Source organism: Pongo abelii, chromosome 8 (genome assembly GCF_028885655.2).
Source record: "Pongo abelii isolate AG06213 chromosome 8, NHGRI_mPonAbe1-v2.0_pri, whole genome shotgun sequence".
NCBI classification, from domain to species: domain Eukaryota; kingdom Metazoa; phylum Chordata; class Mammalia; order Primates; family Hominidae; genus Pongo; species Pongo abelii.
Window position 1 is genome coordinate 70,782,237 of NC_071993.2, and position 19,530 is coordinate 70,801,766.

At 38.8% G+C, this 19,530-nt stretch overlaps 2 protein-coding genes across 3 annotated transcripts in view; one reads left to right on the top strand and one right to left on the bottom strand.

Moving 5' to 3' along the window:
* Positions 1-19,530, top strand: part of ECD (ecdysoneless cell cycle regulator) — a 34,194-nt gene that overhangs the window by 6,013 nt on the left and 8,651 nt on the right. The window contains 7 exon segments of one of the 2 annotated variants that reach the window (NM_001131934.1): positions 1,477-1,594; positions 5,044-5,131; positions 5,246-5,424; positions 7,265-7,457; positions 9,314-9,442; positions 13,450-13,578; positions 15,491-15,576. In NM_001131934.1, the coding sequence (NP_001125406.1) occupies positions 1,477-1,594; positions 5,044-5,131; positions 5,246-5,424; positions 7,265-7,457; positions 9,314-9,442; positions 13,450-13,578; positions 15,491-15,576 (922 nt within the window). 2 annotated transcript variants of the gene reach the window in all.
* The window catches only part of NUDT13 (nudix hydrolase 13), a 40,177-nt gene continuing 31,018 nt past the window's right edge, over positions 10,372-19,530 (bottom strand). Inside the window, exon 9 of the mRNA XM_054521474.2 lies at positions 10,372-12,442. Within this exon, the coding sequence (XP_054377449.1) occupies positions 12,416-12,442 (27 nt within the window). The 3' untranslated portion in view covers positions 10,372-12,415. The remainder of the gene's footprint in view (positions 12,443-19,530) is intronic.

A 19,530-nucleotide genomic window follows, 5' to 3' on the forward strand; every position in this document is an offset into this window, starting at 1 on the left:
AGTTGGTTGGGCTGTTCTTCTACCTATCGTTTGCCATGGCAGCTCTTGAGACACTCTGTAATGCACTTGTTTGACCTTCATTCTGTTAATGTGGGATATTAACTGTACATTGATTTTCATGTGTTGAACCATCCTTGCATCCCAGGAATAAATCTCGCTTGATCGTGGTGAATAATCTATTTAGTGTGTTGTTGAATTCAGATTGCTGATATTTTGTTAAGGATTTCTGCATTGATACTCATCAGGGATATTGATCTACAGTTTTCTTATATTGTCTTTGTCTGGCTTTGGTAAGGTAGCATTAGGGTAATGCTGACCTCAGAAGGAATTTGGGAATTCCCTCCCCTTTATTTTTTTGGAAGATTTTTGAGGAGGATTGGTGTCAAATTCTTTAAATGTTTGGAAGAATTCCCCGGTGACGCCAGCTTTTCTTTGTTAGGAGCTTTTGGATTATTGATTCAATCTCCTTACTAGTTATAGATCTGTTCAGATTTTTGTATTTCTCATGATCCAGTCTTGACAGGTTGTGTGTTTCTAGGAATTTGTTGATTTCTTCTAGGTTATCCAACTTACCGGTATACCATTGTTCGTAGAATTCTCTTATCCTTCTTATTTCTATGACATAAGTTGTACTGTCCCCTCTTTCATTTCTGATTTTAGTTATTTGAGTATTTGCTCTTATTCCTGGTTAATCAAGTTAATAGTTTGTCAATCTTTTCAAAAAAACCCAACTCAGTTGTTTTGTTTTTCTGTTATTTTTTCTGGTCTCTATTTTATTTCTCTCTGCTGTAATGTTTATTATTTCCTTCCTTATGCTAGGTTTGGGTTTAGTTTTTTTTTTGTTTTGTTTTGTTTTTTTTTTTGAGGTATAGGTTGTTGATTTGAGATCTTTCACAACTACAAACTTCCTTTTTAGCACTGCTTTCACTGAATTCCTTAAGTTTTGGTATGATGTGCATTCATTTTCATTTGTCCCAAGATATTTTCTAATTTCCCTGTGATTTATTCCAAGAGTGTGTTGTTGTTTAGTTTCCATGTATTTGTGAATAGTGCACATGTTTGAAAACTTCTGCTCCATCCAAATCTAGCGTCCTGGTATTCCCAGAATACTCTATACATACATACTCTATACATCATGCCTCTGTGCCTTTGCACATACTTTTCCATTTTTCTGGAAAGCTCACCTCTTGTCATTCCTCCAGGCAAGCATAGCACAGATACCCCCTCCTTTATACTCACATAGCCCTTACTGCACACCCCTGTTCTAGAGTTCATTATCTTGTTTTGAGATCATTTGGTTGTCTTGTTTTACCCTGAGGTCCTCAGGAGTAGGCTTCTTCTTCAGGATTGCAACCTCTGCTGCCCAGTACTTAGAGCAATCAGTCAATGAATGTTTATTCAGTTGAATGATTATGTGCATTTTATTTGCAGTAACAAATTTATCTGGTTACATGGTTGCTTTTCTCTTGTTTTTAGGAGGTGTTCCTGCTCATATGTTTGGCGTGACAAAGTTTGGGGATAATATTGAGGATGAATGGTTTATTGTTTATGTAATAAAGCAGATCACAAAGGAATTTCCAGAGTTAGTAGCAAGGTATTGTAGTTATCTTAATTATTCTAAAGGAATTCTATTACTGAAACAAAGTGACTACATTTTTATCTATTTAGTAATTTAATTTTCTCCTGTAGTCTGCTGGAAATTGTACAGATTTTAATAGTATCTGTGCTCTTTTTTTTTTGAGACAGAGTCTTGCTCTGTCACCCAGGCTGGAGTGCACTGGTGTGATCTTGGCTCACTGCAATCTCCACCTTCCAGGTTCAAGCAATTCTCCTGCCTCAGCCTCCCAAGTAGCTGGGATTACAGGCGTGCACCACCACGCCTGGCTAATTTCGTATTTTTAGTAGAGACAAGGGTTCACCATGTTGGACAGGCTGGTCTTGAACTCCTCTCAGGTGATCCACCCACCTTGGCCTCCCAAAGTGCTGGGATTACAGGCGTAAGCCACCGCGCCTGGCCATATCTGTGTTTTCTTTCTCTTCTCTTGTGACTTCCTTTTCTTGAGAAAGAATTAAAGTACTATCGAAGAGTTCAACTTCCAAAAGATTTCAAATAAAACCTACTTATTTTAGGTTTTCTTTTAAAAATTCTAATTATGAAAAAACAAATACATGTGTTAAACAAAATTCAAAAGATACAAAGGGTTCTACTGCTCTTGCTTCCCAAAAGTAATCACCATTAAATTCCTTGTGGATCTTTGAAAAATAAAATTCCATTCATACATATACATACATATTTCACATATTTTTAAATATGTATTCCTCTACTAGACCATAGCTATATTTTTTGAGAAATCATACACAGAAACAATTTAAAGGGAAGTCAGTGAACAATTGTATAGGAACCAAAGTAGGTAACATTGCGTTAGAAATGGGACCCGAGTTTTCTGTAATTACCACGTATTGCCAGCAGAGGTCGTTTCGCCCACTTATATTTTGTCCTAGTTTTCCTACTCAGCACCCAAATTCTGATCTTTTTTTACCCACTCAACCTCTTTCCCAACAGAACAAAATAGAAGGGGAAAAAAAACCTTTGAAAACTTACTATTTAAATTTTAAACATACATTAAAGTAGAGAGAATGAACCCACATGTTCCCATTATCCAGCTTCAACAATTACTAACTCATGGTCATTATTATTTCATCTGTAGCTGTCATTTGATCCTTAAATATTTCAGGATGTAAATCTAAGCGATAACTCATTTTATTTTTATCTTTAAATAAATTTATTTAAATCTTTTAAATGTTTTAAATTTATTTATTATTTATTTAGTTTTTTAAAGACGGAGTCTTGCTATTTTGCCCAGGCGGGACTTGAACTCCTGGGCTCAAGCCATCCTCCTGCCTCAGTCTCCCAAGTAGCTGGTACTACAGGCACATGCCACTGTGCTCTATTTTATATTATTTTATTTTTTTGAGACAGCCTCTCACTCTCTTGCCCAGACTGGACTGCAGTGGAACAATCTCGGCTCACTGCACCCTCTGCCTCCCAGGCTCAAGCAATTCTCGTACCTCATCCTCCTGAGTAGCTGGGGCTATGGGCGTGCACCACCACACCTGGCTAATTTTTGTATTTTTTGTAGAGACAAGGTTTCACCATGTTGGCCAGGCTGGCCTCAAACTCCTGACCTCAAGTGATCCACCTGCCTCAGCCTCCCAAAGTGCTGGGATTACAGGTGTGAGCCACTGCGCCCAGCCTATGTTTAAAATTGATAAATAAAAATTGTATATATTTATTATGTATAACATGTTGTCTTGAAATACATATATATTGTAGGATGGCTGAATTGAACTCATAACGTACATTACTTCACATACTTATTTTTTTGTGTGTGGTGAGAACATTTAAAATCTACTGCCTTAGCAAGTTTCAAGAACATGGTACATTGTAGGCCTGGGGCGGTGGCTCACATCTGTAATCCCAACGCTTTGGAAGGTCGAAGTGGAAGCATCACATGAGGTCAGAAGTTCGAGACGAGCCTGGCCAACATGGTGAAACCCCATCTCTAATAAAAATACAAAAATTATCCAGGTGTGGTGGCCCATGCCTGTGGTCTCAGCTACTCGGGACGCTGAGGCAGGAGAATCACTTGAGCCCAGGAGGTAGAGGTTGCAGTGAGTGTGATTGCACCACTACATTCCAGCCTGGGCGACAGAGTGAGACTGTCTCAAAAATAAAATAAAATAAAATAATAAAAATAGAAGTATAGAGCTAGAACGGTATATAACAGTATATAAAATATGCTATGTCTTGTGTAAAAAAGGGAGAAAATACAAATATATATTTCTATAGCTAGATTATGTGTAAGCAAACTCTAGAAGGATATACAAGAAACAGCAGTGATGCATGTAGGGTTGAGCAGATAGGGACAAAAGTAGGACGGAGACTTTTTCATTTTGTAACTTTTTTTTTTTTTTTGAGACGGAGTTTCGCTCTTGTTGCCCAGGCTAGAGTGCAATGGCGCGATCTCAGCTCACCACAACCTCTGCCTCCCAGGTTCAAGCAATTCTCCTACCTCAGCCTCCCGAGTAGCTGAGATTACAGGCATGCGCCACCACGTCTGGCTGATTTTTTTTGTATTTTTAGTAGAGACGGGGTTTCTCCATGTTGGTCAGGCTGGTCTTGAACTCCTGACCTCAGGTGATCCACCCACCTCGGCCTCCCAAAGTGCTGGGATTACAGGCGTGAGCCACCGCACCTGGCCATGTAACTTTTAATATATTTTTTTAAAAAATGTAACCATGTGAATGTATAACCTATTTAAAAAAATTAAATTTAAAAAAGTGATACAGGCCAGGCATGGTGGCTCACACCTGTAATCCTAGCACTTTGGGAGGCTGAGGCGAGCGGATCACTTGAGGTCAGGAGTTCCAGACCAGCCTGGGCAACATGGCGAAACCCTATCTCTACTAAAAATACAAAAATTAGCTGAGCCTGGTGGCGGGCACTTGTAATCCCATCTACTCGGGAGGCTGAGGCAGGATAATTGCCTGAAAATGGGAGGTTGAGGTTGCAGTGAGCTGAGATCATACCACTGCACTCTAGCCTGAGTGACAGAGCGAGACTCCGTCTCCAAAAAACAAAACAAAAAAAAAAGTGATGCAAATGAGGCAGAAAGAATTATCTTTTCAGGCCCAAATAACACTCCTACATGAAGGCTTTTCTAATCTCAGCTATATGTTTTTTTTTTCTTTTGGAACCCTATAGTACTTTGTATATTTTCATATTTTTGTCTAATATTTCTTTATGTAAATTGCTTATCTTCTTTCCTTATCATATCTACCTTCAACTCCTGCTTACAATCTTATAGTCTCCTTCAGTGCTTAATGTTATCTTAAATATTTTGCTTTCTTATAGCCATCTGCACATAGTACATACTCAAATATTTACTAAGATGAAGAGGAAAATGTATTAGAATAAAACTGTTTTGGTTACTAGCAGATATATGCTTTTTGAATGCAAAATTGGAAATTTTCTTGCATTAGGATTGAAGACAATGATGGTGAATTCTTGTTAATAGAAGCTGCTGACTTTCTCCCCAAATGGCTGGATCCTGATAATAGCACCAATAGGGTAAGTATACCCAAGTTTAGAAAATTTATAGAGATGAAATCATGCTGCATTACATTCATATGTACCTACAGTTTGCCAGTGCCCACTATGAAAATTAAAATGTACCATTTGCAGGTATTTTTCCACCATGGGGAGTTATGTATTATTCCTGCACCAAGAAAACCTGGAGCAGAATCTTGGTTACCCACCACACCCCCAACAATTCCACAAGCATTGAATATAATCACAGCACATTCAGAAAAAATACTTGCTTCAGAATCTATACGAGCTGCTGTGAATAGGCGCATCAGAGGGTAAGAAAAATATCGCTTTCATTTCTAATTAAGGAACCTTTTGGTTTTGTGTAGTTCAGTCTTTCTTTGATTTTTGTTTGTTTTCCTTAGAGCTCTGTTGGAGTTAATCAGTCTTTCTTTGACTATAAAATACCTTTCACCTAGATTAATGCTAATTTTCATTTTGTCTTCATTCCTCTTTATGAAATAGACTAATAAATTAAACTTACAGATTTTAAAATCGGGAAACAGATACATCTTTAAATTCCCATTTAAAAGTGTTACAATCTTGTCCCAGTATTTTTGCATTTATTTACCTTAGATAGCGTGGCTAAGTATTAGCTATATCCATGGGCAAAAAATTTGAGACCTTTAAAAATAGAAACTTCATGGGCCTGGAGCGATGGCTCACACCTGTAATCCCAGCACTTTGGGAGGCTGAGCAGGGGGCGGATCATGAGGTCAGGAGTTCAAGACCAGCCTGGCCAACATAGTGAAATTCCGTCTCTACTAAAAATACAAAAAAAAAAAAGTGGGGCATGGTGGCAGGTGCCTGTAATCTCAGCTACTTTGGAGGCTGAGGCAAGGAGAATCGCTTGAACCTGGGAGGTGGAGGTTGCAGTGAGCTGAGATCACGCCACTGCACTCCAGCCCGGGCGACAGTGGGAGACTCTGTCTCAAAAAAAAAAAAAAGTAGAAACCTAATGGAGCACAAACAAGGTGCTCAGGTTTTTTCTGTTGTTCTGGGTCTGTATACGGGATTCTTTGACCTATGTCAGAATTCAGTTTCTGAATAAAACTTTAGCTTTTATTCAGAAAAGAAGGTCTTAGCCTAATTACATATTAGTTCATCCATTCAAATTTGGGCACCTATTAAATATTAAGCACCATTCAGGTATTAACAATATTAAAAAATCTTCTTGGCTGGGCGCGGTGGCTCACGCCTGTAATCCTAGCACTTTGGGAGGCCAGGGCGGGTGGATCACAAAGTCAAGAGATCGAGACCATCCTGACCAACATGGTGAAACCCCATCTCTACTAAAAATACAAAAAATTAGCCGGGCGTGGTGGCAGGCCCCTGTAGTCCCAGCTACTCGGGAGGCTGAGGGCAGGAAAATCACTTGAACCTGGGAGGTGGAGGTTGCAGGGAGGTGGAGGTTACAGTGAGCCGAGGTTGCACCACTGCACTCCAGCCTGGCAACAGAGCGAGACTCCGTTTCAAAAATAATAATCAATAAAAAATAAAAATCTCTTTTAGCTTCAGCATACTTTGTACCATTCTTTTAGAAGAATAAACTCTGATTTTATCTTTATTCCAAAGTATAATAGGTTTTTTTGTTTTGTTTTGATTTTGAGATGGAGTTTTGCTCTTGAGATGGAGTTTTGCTCTTGTCGCCCAGGCTGGAGTGCAGTGGCGTGATCTTGGCTCACTGCAACCTCTGCCTCCCGGGTTCAAGCGATTCTCCTACATCAGCCTCCCGAGTAGCTGGGACTACAGGCGTATGCCACCACACCCAGCTAATTTTTTGTATTTTTAGTAGAGATGGGGTTTCACTGTGTTAGCCAGGATGGTCTCAATCTCCTGACCTCGTGACACACCCGCCTTGGCCTCCCAAAGTTGTTTTGTTTTTATTGAGCTACAATAATCCCTTTTCTTTATTTTCCGTTTCTTCCTACTTTTTTCTTTCCCTCTCTCTTATATTCTTAAGTGTATATACAGTATCTTTTTTCATTTCTCTTGTCACTCTCTACGTCCTGCTCTTGATGAACAAAGAGAAGATGTCAAAAAGAATGTGAATGGTATAAGAATTCTAGGTATTTATATACTGTAAAATGAAAGTAATTATGTTACCCGTCCCAGGTACCCAGAAAAAATTCAGGCCTCCCTTCATCGAGCACACTGCTTCCTTCCAGCTGGCATTGTGGCAGTGCTAAAGCGGCGCCCCAGATTGGTGGCTGCAGCAGTCCAGGCATTTTACCTACGAGACCCTATTGACCTGCGAGCTTGTCGTGTTTTCAAGACATTCTTGCCTGAAACACGAATAATGACATCGGTGAGATTTCTATCTTGGTCATTTAGTTTCTCTTACTGGAAACAGAGATGAAACATTATTATTTTTTTCTTTTTACATTTCTCAGTGAATGAAACATTATTTTAATTGTTCTCTAGAAAAAAAAGGAAATATTCTGTTTCTTCATAGCATGTTAATATAGATTGAATATTCCTTATCTGAAATACTTGGGACCAGAAGTATTTCAGATTTCAGATTTATTTGGATTTTGGAATATTTGCATTATACTTACTAGTTGAGCATCCCAAATCTGAAAATTCTGAAATCTCAAAACTTTGAGCATACCGTTGGGACTCAAAAAGTTTTGGATTTTGGAACATTTTAGATTTTAGATATTTACATTTGGGATGCTCAAACTATACACATTTTTTCTTTTCTTGCACCCAGTGAAGGAAATTTTCAAGAGACCTGCCTCCCCATTTTATACTCAATGTTTTATAGCTATTTTTGACCATATTTTTCTATTTTTTATAATTATTTCCTTTTTTTTTTTTTTTTTTTTGAGACAGAGTCTCGCTCTCTCACCCAGGCTGGAGTGTAGTGGAGCCATCTCAGCTCACTGCAACCTCTGCTTCCTGAGCTCAAGTGATTCTCCTGCCTCCCGAGTAGCTGGGATTACAGTCACCTCCCAACACGCCCAGCTGATTTTTGTATTTTTAGTAGACGGTGTCTCGCCATGTTGGCCAGGCTGGTCTCGAACTCCTGACCTCAAGTGATTTACCCACCTCAGCCTCCCAAAGTGCTGGGATTACAGGTGTGAGCCACCGCACCCGGCCTAATTATTTCCTTCTTAACAATAAAACATTTCATCTCTTCCAGAGAATTAAGAATTATTCTTGGCTGGGCATGGTGGCTCATACCTGTAATCCCAGCACTTTGGGTGACCAAGGCAGGTGGATCACTTGAGCCCAGGTGTTTGAGACCAGACTGGGCAACATGGTGAACCCCATCTCTACAAAAAATAAAAAAATTAGCTAGGTGTGGTGGTGGGCACCTGTAATCCCTGCTACTTGGGAGGCTGAGGTGGGAGGATTGCTTGACCCCAGGAGGTTTGGGAGGCCAAGGTGGACAGATCACCTGAGGTCAGGAGTTTGAGACCAGCCTGGCCAACATGGTAAAACCCTATCCCTGAGGCTTCAGTAAGCCATGATTGCTCACTGCACTCCAGCCTCTGCAACAGAGCAAGACCCTGTTTCAGAAAAAGAAAAAAAAAAATGAATTATCTTTATCTTCCACCCATTTAATTGCTGTATAACGTAATTAATGATAAGAATTTTACTAGTGATTAGTAAAAAGTAGGCAGTAGGGTAAAATTTTTTTTTATTTATTTATTTTTTTTTTTTTTGTGACAGTGTCTTGCTCTGTTGCCCAGGCTGGAGTGCAGTGGAGCAATGTCAGCTCACTGCAACTTCCTCCACCTCCCGGGTTCAAGCAATTCTCCTGCTTCAGCCTCCCTAGTAGCTGGGATTACAGGCATGTGCCACCATGCCTGGCTAATTTTTGTATTTTTAGTAGAGACGGGGTTTCACCATGTTGGCCAGGCTGGTCTCAAGCTCCTGACCTCAGGTGATCTGCCCACCTCGGCCTCCCAAAGTGTTGGGATTACAGGCATGAGCCACCATGCCTGGCCAGCGGTAGGGTAAATTTTATGGTATGTGAGTTGTATCTCAATAAAGCTGTTACTAAAAACAAGTAGGCAGTGAATAGGTTGAATCTTCTTTGCATTTCATATGAATATGAAGCTTATAAATGGACTTCTCATTATATTTAACTGTGAAGTGTTATTCACAGTCATAATTTCAGGAAAAGACTCATGTATTTTGTGTCTTGATGCCCAGGTCACATTCACTAAATGTCTATATGCACAGTTGGTGCAACAAAGGTTTGTGCCAGACCGGCGGAGTGGATACAGGCTGCCTCCTCCATCTGATCCCCAGTACCGAGCCCATGAATTGGGCATGAAATTGGTAACGTTGAGCCAGAAAATGCTGTTTTCTTTATGTAAATGGGCTCTTAATAGAATAGTGGCGCAATATACAAAGTCCAGAAATACACCCTGTTTATGTAAGAATGCAGTAAAATGTGGCATTTCAAATTAGAATGAAAAAAATGGATTACTTAGTAAGTGATGATGGGACAAGTGTGAAGTCATCTAAAAATTGAAGTTGATTCCCTAATACCTACACCAAAATAAATTCCAATTAGATCAAATATTTGAACATAAAAATTGAAACTATACAATTTGAAAAAAAACCAAGAACCTTTTATAATTTGAATAGGAAAGGCCTTTCTATGCATGACTTGAAACCAGAAGCTATAAAGGGAAGACTGATAAATTTGATTATGCAAAAATTAAGCATTTCTGCACGGGAAAGAAAAACTCCATAAATAAAGTCAAAAGCAAATCTGGAAAAAGTGTTCTATTTGCAATCTAAATGAAAAAGAGCTGACTTCTCTAATATATAAAGTGTTCCTTTAAGTCAATATGAAAAAGATAATACTAGCCAATTAATTTTAAAATGTTCAGGAACTATGAATATAGTCCACAGAAAAGGAAATACAGGTGACCTTTAAGTTAAATATATGAAAAATATTGAATCTTACTCATAATAAAAGAAATGCACTTTAAAGCTACAAAATAGTGTTTTTCTTTTTTTTTTTTGTTTGCTTTCAAAAATGTTACAATCTAGACATTGATAGGAATGTCTAGATTTTCTTTTTTTATTATTATTATACTTTTAAGTTCTAGGGTACATGTGCACAACGTGCAGATTTGTTACATACGTATACACGCGCCATGTTGGTGTGCGGCACCCATTAACTCGTCATTTATATTAGGTATATCTCCTAATGCTATCCCTCCCCCCTCCCCCCACCCCACAACAGGCCCTGGTGTGTGATGTTCCCCTTCCTGTGTCCATGTGTTCTCATTGTTCAATTCCTACCTATGAGTGAGAATATGCGGTGTTTGATTTTTTGTCCTTGCGATAGTTTGCTGAGAATGATGGTTTCCAGCTTCATCCATGTCCCTACAAAGGACATGAACTCATCATTTTTTATGGCTGCATAGTATTCCATGGTGTATATGTGCCACATTTTCTTAATCCAGTCTATTATTGTTGGACATTTGGGTTGGTTCCAAGTCTTTGCTATTGTGAATAGTGCCAAAATGAACATACATGTGCATGTGTCTTTATAGCAGCATGATTTATAATCCTTTGGGTATATACCCAGTAATGAGATGGCTGGGTCAAATGGTATTTCTAGTTCTAGATCCCTGAGGAATCGCCACACTGTCTTCCACAATGGTTGAACTAGTTTACACTCCCACCAACAGTGTAAAAGTGTTCCTATTTCTCCACATCCTCTCCAGCACCTGTTGTTTCCTGACTTTTTAATGATTGCCATTCTAACTGGTGTGAGATGGTATCTCATTGTGGTTTTGCTTCGCATTTCTCTTATGACCAGTGATGATGAGCATTTTTTCATGTGTCTTTTGGCTGCATAAATGTCTTCTTTTGAGAAGTGTCTGTTCATATCCTTTGCCCACTTTTTGATGGGGTTGTTTTTTTCTTGTAAATTTAAGTTCTGTGTAGATCAGCCATTTGTCAGGTGGGTAGATTGCAAAAATTTTCTCCCATTCTGTAGGTTGCCTGTTCACTCTGATGGCAGTTTCTTTTGCTGTGCAGAAGCTCTTTAGTTTAATTAGATCCCATTTGTCCATTTTGGCTTTTGTTGCCATTGCTTTTGGTGTTTTAGACATGAAGTCCTTGCCCGTGCCTGTGTCCTCAATGGTAATGCCTAGGTTTTCTTCTAGGGTTTTTATGGTTTTAGGTCTAATGTTTAAGTCTTTAATCCGTCTTGAATTAATTTTTGTATAAGGTGTAAGGAAGGTATCCAGTTTCAGCTTTCTACATATGGCTAGCCAGTTTTCCCAGCACCATGTATTAAATAGGGAATCCTTTCCCCATTTCTTGTTTTTGTCAGGTTTGTCAAAGATCAGATAGTTGTAGATATGTGGCGTTATTTCTGAGGGCTCTGTTCTGTTCCATTGGTCTATATCTCTGTTTTGGTACCAGTACCATGCTGTTTTGGTTACTGTAGCCTTGTAGTATAGTTTGAGGTCAGGTAGCGTGATGCCTCCAGCTTTGTTCTTTTGGCTTAGGATTGACTTGGCAATGCAGGCTCTTTTTGGTTCTATATGAACTTTAAAGTAGTTTTTTCCAGTTCTGTGAAGAAAGTCATTGGTAGCTTGATGGGGATGTCATTGAATCTATAAATTACCTTGGGAAGTATGGCCATTTTCACGATATTGATTCTTCCTCAAAATAGTGTTTTTCATCACTTATTAGCAAGTATCAAACGGCTTGATAATACATACTAGGTTGTTGAGAATATATAGAGAAAAACACTCTCAGACATTGTTGATAGGAAAATAAATTGATTGTATCCCTTAGGAGAACATTTTGGCAAAACAGATGTTCCTTGACTTACAATGGGGTAACTTCCTGATAAACCTGTCAAAAATTGAAAATATCATAAGTCAAAAATATATTTAATACAGCTACATTGTTGATAGGAATATAAATTGATTGTATCCCTTAGGAGAACATTTTGGCAAAACAGATGTTCCTTGACTTACAGTGGGGTTACTTCCTGATAAACCCATCAAAAATTGAAAATATCATAAGTCAAAAATATATTTAATACAGCTAATCCAACAAACATCATAGCTTAGCCTAGCCTACCTTAAATGGGCTCAGAATACTTACATTAGCATACAGTTGGGCAAAATCATCTAACACAAAGCCTATTTTATAATAAACTGTTGAATATGTCATGTAATTTATTGAATACAGTATACTATAGAGTACAGTATTGGTTGATTGCCTTTGTGATCACATTGCCAACTGCAGCTTGCTGCCACTGTGTATCCAGCATCATGAGACAGTATGCATATTGCTAGCCTGCGAAAAGATAAAAATTATAAGTAAGGTTTCTACTGAATGCATATTGCTTTCACACCATCATAAAGTCAAAAAATTGTTAAACCATTATAAGTTGGGGACCACCTGTATCCATCAACATTTAAAATGCACAAACCTTTTTGATCAGCATTTTCACTTCTAGAAAATGATTCTCTACGTATTTTACATATATACAAGGACATATGGAGCATAGTCATGACAGCATTGTTCATAGTAGCAGGAGACTGGAAACTACTTAAATGTCCATTAGTAGGGGAATAGTTAGATAAATTATGCTCTAGCCATGAAGTAAGATGGATGAATTTGTGTGTGCTCATGTAAGTGATCTCCAAGGTATATGGTTAAGTGTAAAAAGCAAGGTGTAGAATAGTGTGTATGCATCCATTGAGCAACAAAAGGGGTGGAGTAGAAAGCTATGCATACAGAGAGGCACACACATATCTACTTCAGTGTGTAGGTTACTTCTGAAAGGATGTGCAAGAAGTTGGTAACGGTGTTCTCTAGCTTGATCAAGGAAGCTCCCCGTTTGAATTATTTAGCCATGTGCATCTATTATTTTTTTTAATCAAGGACTTTTAAAATGAAGTGATTTCCTCCCTTTACTATGTCTGAGATCATGTTCAATTTATGTATAATTTCTGTTGGACAAGAAACCTTTTGTAACCCTGTTCATAATCAAGCAAAAAATAAATGTAAATTTCTGGTTTTGTAATCAGCAGGAAAAGGAATCTCTTTGAAGATAACAGGAATCTTTGTGGTATATCATTTTCTTTCCTTTTATGTTTTTAGTAATCTATAATGATTGAGAAACTTGGGAATAAGTTTATATTTTTCATAAAATTCAAAAAGTATTACAATTGTCCAAATGCCCATGTATCCAGTCACCTAGTTCTAGAGTGTGGCTCAGTGGAAAGAAAGTAATGTGTTATAATAAGATATGAGAAAAAAAGGAACTTAGTAACAAAAATTCTACCTATCTCATCTAGGCTCATGGATTTGAGATCTTATGCTCCAAATGTAGCCCACATTTTTCTGACTGCAAGAAATCCCTCGTGACTGCCTCACCACTCTGGGCCAGTTTCCTTGAGAGTCTGAAAAAGAATGATTACTTTAAGGTAGGACTTGCAATATCTTTGTTTTTAAGTATTCAATCCAGGGAAAATCCTGGATTATAGGACTTAAAGTCCTATAGTCCATATTTAAATGTATGACATAATTATGGAAGCTAGACTTAAAGGAGACCTTTCTAGTTCAGTGGTACTCAGAGGTGCTAATGAAGGAGGTATCTATGAACTGTTTCCAGTATTAGAGAAAAACTAACACTGTTGGTATTAAATGATGAAAGTGATTATCTGTACCAGATAAAACAACTTGCAAAAACTTGATAATGCAAAAATGAAAACACCAGATAGGAAAATTAGCAAAGATGTGGATTTTAAAAATTATTAAAAGATACCTAGTAAATTTCTCTTAAAATATTCAACTTCACAAGTAGTAAAGATATATATATATATGAACACAGTAATGAAGAATGTCTTTCATGTATGTACAAAAGGATATGAATGATATTCTGTGCTGTCGAGAGTATGGTAAAAATAACACCCCTATACCTTGCTGGTAACATTGCAAACTGGTAGAATCTTAACTGGAAAGTAATTTGGTAGTGTCTTCCAAGAGGTATAGAAAGGTTCAAACTTGGAACCTTCACTTTGAATAATCTTTTTAAAGGAAATATCCAAGAAGTAGAAAAGTCCCTAAGAATATGATGATGATAAAGATGGCATAGCAATACGAAAAGTACTAATGATATTATAGTATATATATGGTGTTTTTTTTTTTTGAGATGGAGTTTTGCTGTTGTCGCCTAGGCTGGAGTGCAATGGCACAATCTTGGCTCACTACAACCTCTACCTCCTAGGTTCAAGCAATTCTCCTCAGCCTCAGCCTCCTGAGTAACTGGGATTACAGGCCCACACCACCACACCCAGCTGATTTTTGTATTTTTAGTAGAAATGGGGTTTCACCATGTTGGCCAGGCTGGTCTCGGACTTCTGACCTTAGGTGATCCATCCGCCTTAGCCTCCCAAAGTGCTGGGATTACAGGCGTGAGCCACCATGCCCAGCTATTACTGTTGTTATTGTTGTTGTATAGGGGCTTGCTCTGTCACGCAAGCCAGAGTGTTGTAGTAGGATCATAGCTCACTGCAGCCTCGAACTCCTAGGCTCAAGTGATCCTCCTGCCTCAGCCTGTCAAATAGCTGAGACTATAGGCATGTGCCACCATTGCCTGGCTAAAGATTGTTTTTTTTTCTTTTTAGTAGAGTCGAAGTCTTGCTGTGTTGCCCAGGCTGGTCTCAAACTCATGTCCTCAAGTGACCCTCCCACCTCCGCCTCCCAAAGTACTGGGATTATAGGCATGAGCCACAGTGTCCAGCCAGTATATTCTTAAAAAATGTAAAATACTAAGTATGACTGTCACTATAAATATGCATTTAGAAAACAAATGATAGTAATAGTGGGATTTTGACATTTTTTATTCTACTTGGCAAACTTTCTGTACTTTGTTTTGTGAATTACTAGTTAATCAGTTATATCTTTAATTTTTTTTTTTTTTCATAGAGGCAGGGTCTCACCATGTTGCCCAGGCTGGTCCTGAACTCCTGAGCTCAAGCAATCTGCCCACCTCATCCTCCCAAAGTGTTGGGATTATAGGCGTGAGCCATCGCACCCAGCCAATTATATCTTAATAAGTAATTAAGTAAAAGAAAATGGTAGAAAACTCTCCAAACTGGAAATAGGCCCTTAATGGTGAAAAAGATTAGGAATCACTACATCTAGCTGAGTCCCGTCATTTGAAGAAACTGGAGCTCAAACAGGCCCATTAATGATAAAACAGGGCCTAGGACTTGGGGCACGTGATTCCTGAGTAGTAGATTATTTGCTGCCTCCATGAAAGTTGCTGGTGAGCACATTTTTTTCATGACAACTTGTGAGTAATGTTCTGATAGACCATTTTTTTTTTTTAAGGGACTGATAGAAGGTTCTGCTCAGTACCGGGAAAGGCTAGAAATGGCAGAGAATTACTTCCAGCTCTCAGTAGACCGGCCAGAAAGGTGAGTTATTGTTAAGACTCCTACTACAAAGATTGGTATTTAGGTAGTTCTTCTTATTTATTATTTATTATTTATTATTCTTATTTATTTATTTTTTTGAGACAGAGTCTCACTCTGTCACCCAGGCTGGCAACCTCCACCTCCTGGGCTCAAGCGATCACACCACTGCACTCCAGCCTGGATGACAGAGTGAGACTCTGCCTCAAAAAAGAAAAAAAAACAACGAAAGAAATTTTGCACCCCCCTCTATGTAATTTTACTCATCATGATATCACATTTTCCATGGCATTACGAAGTCTTTATAAACATAATTTTTAAAAGCTGCACAATATGGCCAGGCATGGTGGCTCACGCCTGTAATCCCAGCACTTTGGGAGGCCAAGGCAGGTGGATCACGAGGTCAAAAGATCGAGACCATCCTGGTCAACATGGTGAAACCCTGTATCTACTAAAAATACAAAAATTAGCTGGGCATGATGGTGCGCGCCTGTAGTCCCAGCTACTAGGGAGGCTGAGGCAGGAGAATCGCTTGAACTCAGGAGGGGGAGGTTACTGTGAGCTGAGATTGCACCTGGGGACAGAGTGAGACTCTGTCTCAAAAAAAAAAAAAAAAAGCTGCACAATATTTCAGCAAACGGATGTACCCCCATAATTTACTCAACTATTTTTTACTGTTGGGGAAAAAATGACAAGTAGCTTAAATGTCCAACATTTTAATTTATGTTGCAGGAGAGGCTCCCATTCTGCACACCAGGATAATTTTTAAACAGTTTAAAACCAAACTTCCATCTCCCTCCAGACCTGTTGTTGAATTCCCAATGTTTGTGGTTTTTTTAAAATAGCTGAATTAATATCGTAGACTTTTATTTTAGATTTACCTTTCATTTTCACTTTTTTTCATTTATTGTTATTATTATTTATTTATTTTTTTTAGACAGAGACTCGCTTAGTCGCCCAGGCTGGAGTGCAGTGCTCCGCCTCCCGGGTTCAAGTGATTCTTCTGCCTCAGCCTCCCGAGTAGCCAGGACTATAGGCATGCACCACCATGTCTGGCTAATTTTTGTATTTTTAGTAGAGATGGGGTTTCACCATGTTGGCCAGACTGGTCTCAAACTCCTGACCTCAGGTCATCCACCCACCTTGGCCTCCCAAAGTGCTGAGATTACAGGCATAAGCCAATGCACCTAGCCATTAATTTTTTATTTTTAATTATTGTGGATACATACTAGTTGTACATATTTATGGGGTACATGTGATTACATGTATAATGTCCATGTGGCATACAATGTATAATGATCAAATCAGGGTAATTAAGCTTTCCATCACCTCAAGCATTTATCATTTCTTTGTGTTGGGAATATTTTTAGTTATTCCATTTTTTAAGGTATTTGAAAGTATATAATAAATTATTATTAACTGTAGTCACCCTGTTGTGCTACCAAACACTAGCTCTTTTTAATTTTTTAAAAAATATTTTTTGGGATTTGCCAGGAAGATGTTACTAAAAAGCGTTCCAGATCCAGACCCCAAGAGAGGGTTCTTGGATCTCGTGCAAGAAAGAATTTGGGGCGAGTCCGTAGAGTAAAGTGAAAGTACGTTTATTAAGAAAGTAAAGGAATAAAGAATGGCTACTCCATGGGCAGAGCAGCAAACACTAGCTCTTATTCCTTCTATTTAACTAATTTTTGTAACCATTAACTATCCTATCTTTTCCCCCCGCTCTCTGCTACCCTTCCCAGCCTCTGGTAACCATCATTCTACTTTTATTATTATTATTATTTGAGATAGAGTCTCACTCTGTTGCCCAGGCTGGAGTGCAGTGGTACAGTCATAGCTCATTGCAATCTTGACCTCCTGGGTTTAAGAGATCCCTCTGCCTTGGCTTCTCAAAGTTCTGGGATTACAAGTGTGAGCCACTGCACCCAGCCAGCCATTATTCTGCTCTCTGTCTCTCAGTTTAGAATTGTTTTTAGCTCCTACATATAATATCATAGACTTTCCCCCAATTTATCAGAGATTGTAATAGTGAAAAATTATAAGCAACCAAAGTATCCATCAATAATGGATAAATGAATTGCAGTGTATTTATATGACAGCCTGCTATCTAGTAGTTAACCAGAGATTAACTATATTTGCATATATCTGATTTAGGATTTTTCAACCTCAGTGCTAGTGACATTTTGGATCTGATAATTTATTGTGAGGGACTGGCTTGCACTTCATAGGACATTTAACAGAATCCCTGGCCTCTATCCAGTAAATATCAATAGGACTTCTCCCTCATCCCCCAATCATGACAACCAAAAATGTCTCCAGACATTGCCAGATGTACCTGGGCGGCAAAATTGTCCCTGGTTGGGAACCACTGATCTAAATGAATAGATTTCAAAAACATGTCAGTGGGGAAAAAAAAAAAAGCAAGTTATAAATACGTACAGTAATGGGTACCAAAAAAAAAAATAGAACGAATGAGTAAGACCTACTATTTGATAGCACAAGAGGGTGACTATAGTCAATAATAACTTAATTATACATTTAACATAGAGTGTAATTGGATTGTTTGTAACTCGAAGGATAAATGCTTGAGAGGATGGATACCCCATTCTTCATGATGTGCTTATTTCACATTACATGCCTGTATCAAAACATCTCATATACCCTATAAATATATACACCTACTATGTACCCACAAAAATTAAAAATGAAAATGAAAAAGAATAAAATATATACCGTGAGGATGTTACACATATAAAAATTTTAAATATACAAAATACTATACAGGCTGGGCGCAGTGGCTCACGCCTGTAATGCCAGCATTTTGGGAGGCCAAGGCAGGTGGATCACGAGGTCAGGAGTTCAAGACCAGCCTGGCCAATATGGTGAAACCCTGTCTCTACTAAAAATTCAAAAATTAGCTGGGCGTGTTGGCATGCACCTGTAGTCCCAGCTGCTCGGGAGGCTGAGGCAGGAGAATCGCATGAACCCTGGAGGTGGAGGTTGCAGTGAGCTGACATCGCGCCACTGCACTCCAGCCTAGGTGACACAGCAAGACTCCGTCTCAAAACAAAACAAAACTATACATTATTTATAGATAACATATATATTCATTTATTCAACAAATATTTATTGAATGCCTCCTATGTGCCAGGCCCTATTCCAGGTACTGGGGATATAATAAATGAACCCAAAGTGTCCTCGTCCTTATAGAGCTTACATGCAAATGTGGGAGAAAGACCACAAGCCATTATGTAATGTTAGGGGGTGGTAAGTGCTACGAAGAAAAAGCAGTGTGTACCCTGGGGTACAGGGGTAGAGACTGCTCTTCTAGATAGATTAGTCAAGGAAGGCCTTTCTAAGGAAGTTTTCTTTGAGAAGGGACCTGGATGAAGTGAAGGAGTGAGGCATTCAGGTATTTAGGGGAATAACATTCCAGCAAAAGGACAGACAGCAAATACAAGAAATAGGAACAGAAATATATATACACACAGAGAGAGAGAAAGAAAAGCGCCGAAGTGTACTTGAGAAAGCAGTCACCTCTGGGGAGCAAGACAATGGATTGTGATGGGTGACAGTGGTCATCAAAGGAAACATTAGCTTTCTCTACAATTTTTTTTTTTTTTTTTAGATGGAGTCTCTCTCTGTCACCAGGCTGGAGTGTAGTGGCGTGATCTCGGCTCACTGCAGCCTCCGCCTCCCGGGTTCAAGTGATGCCCCTGCCTCAGCCTCCCGAGTAGCTGGGACTACACACGTGTGCCATCACACCCAGCTAATCTTTTTTGTATTGTAGCAAAGACAGGGTTTCACCATGTTGGCCAGGATGGTCTCGATCTCCTGACCTTGTGATCTGCCCTCCTCAGCCTCCCAAAGTGCTGGGATTACATCTCTACAATATTTTTAAGGTACATGATAAACCTATACACTTTTTTGTCAATTAAAAATAAACAAATAGGCCGG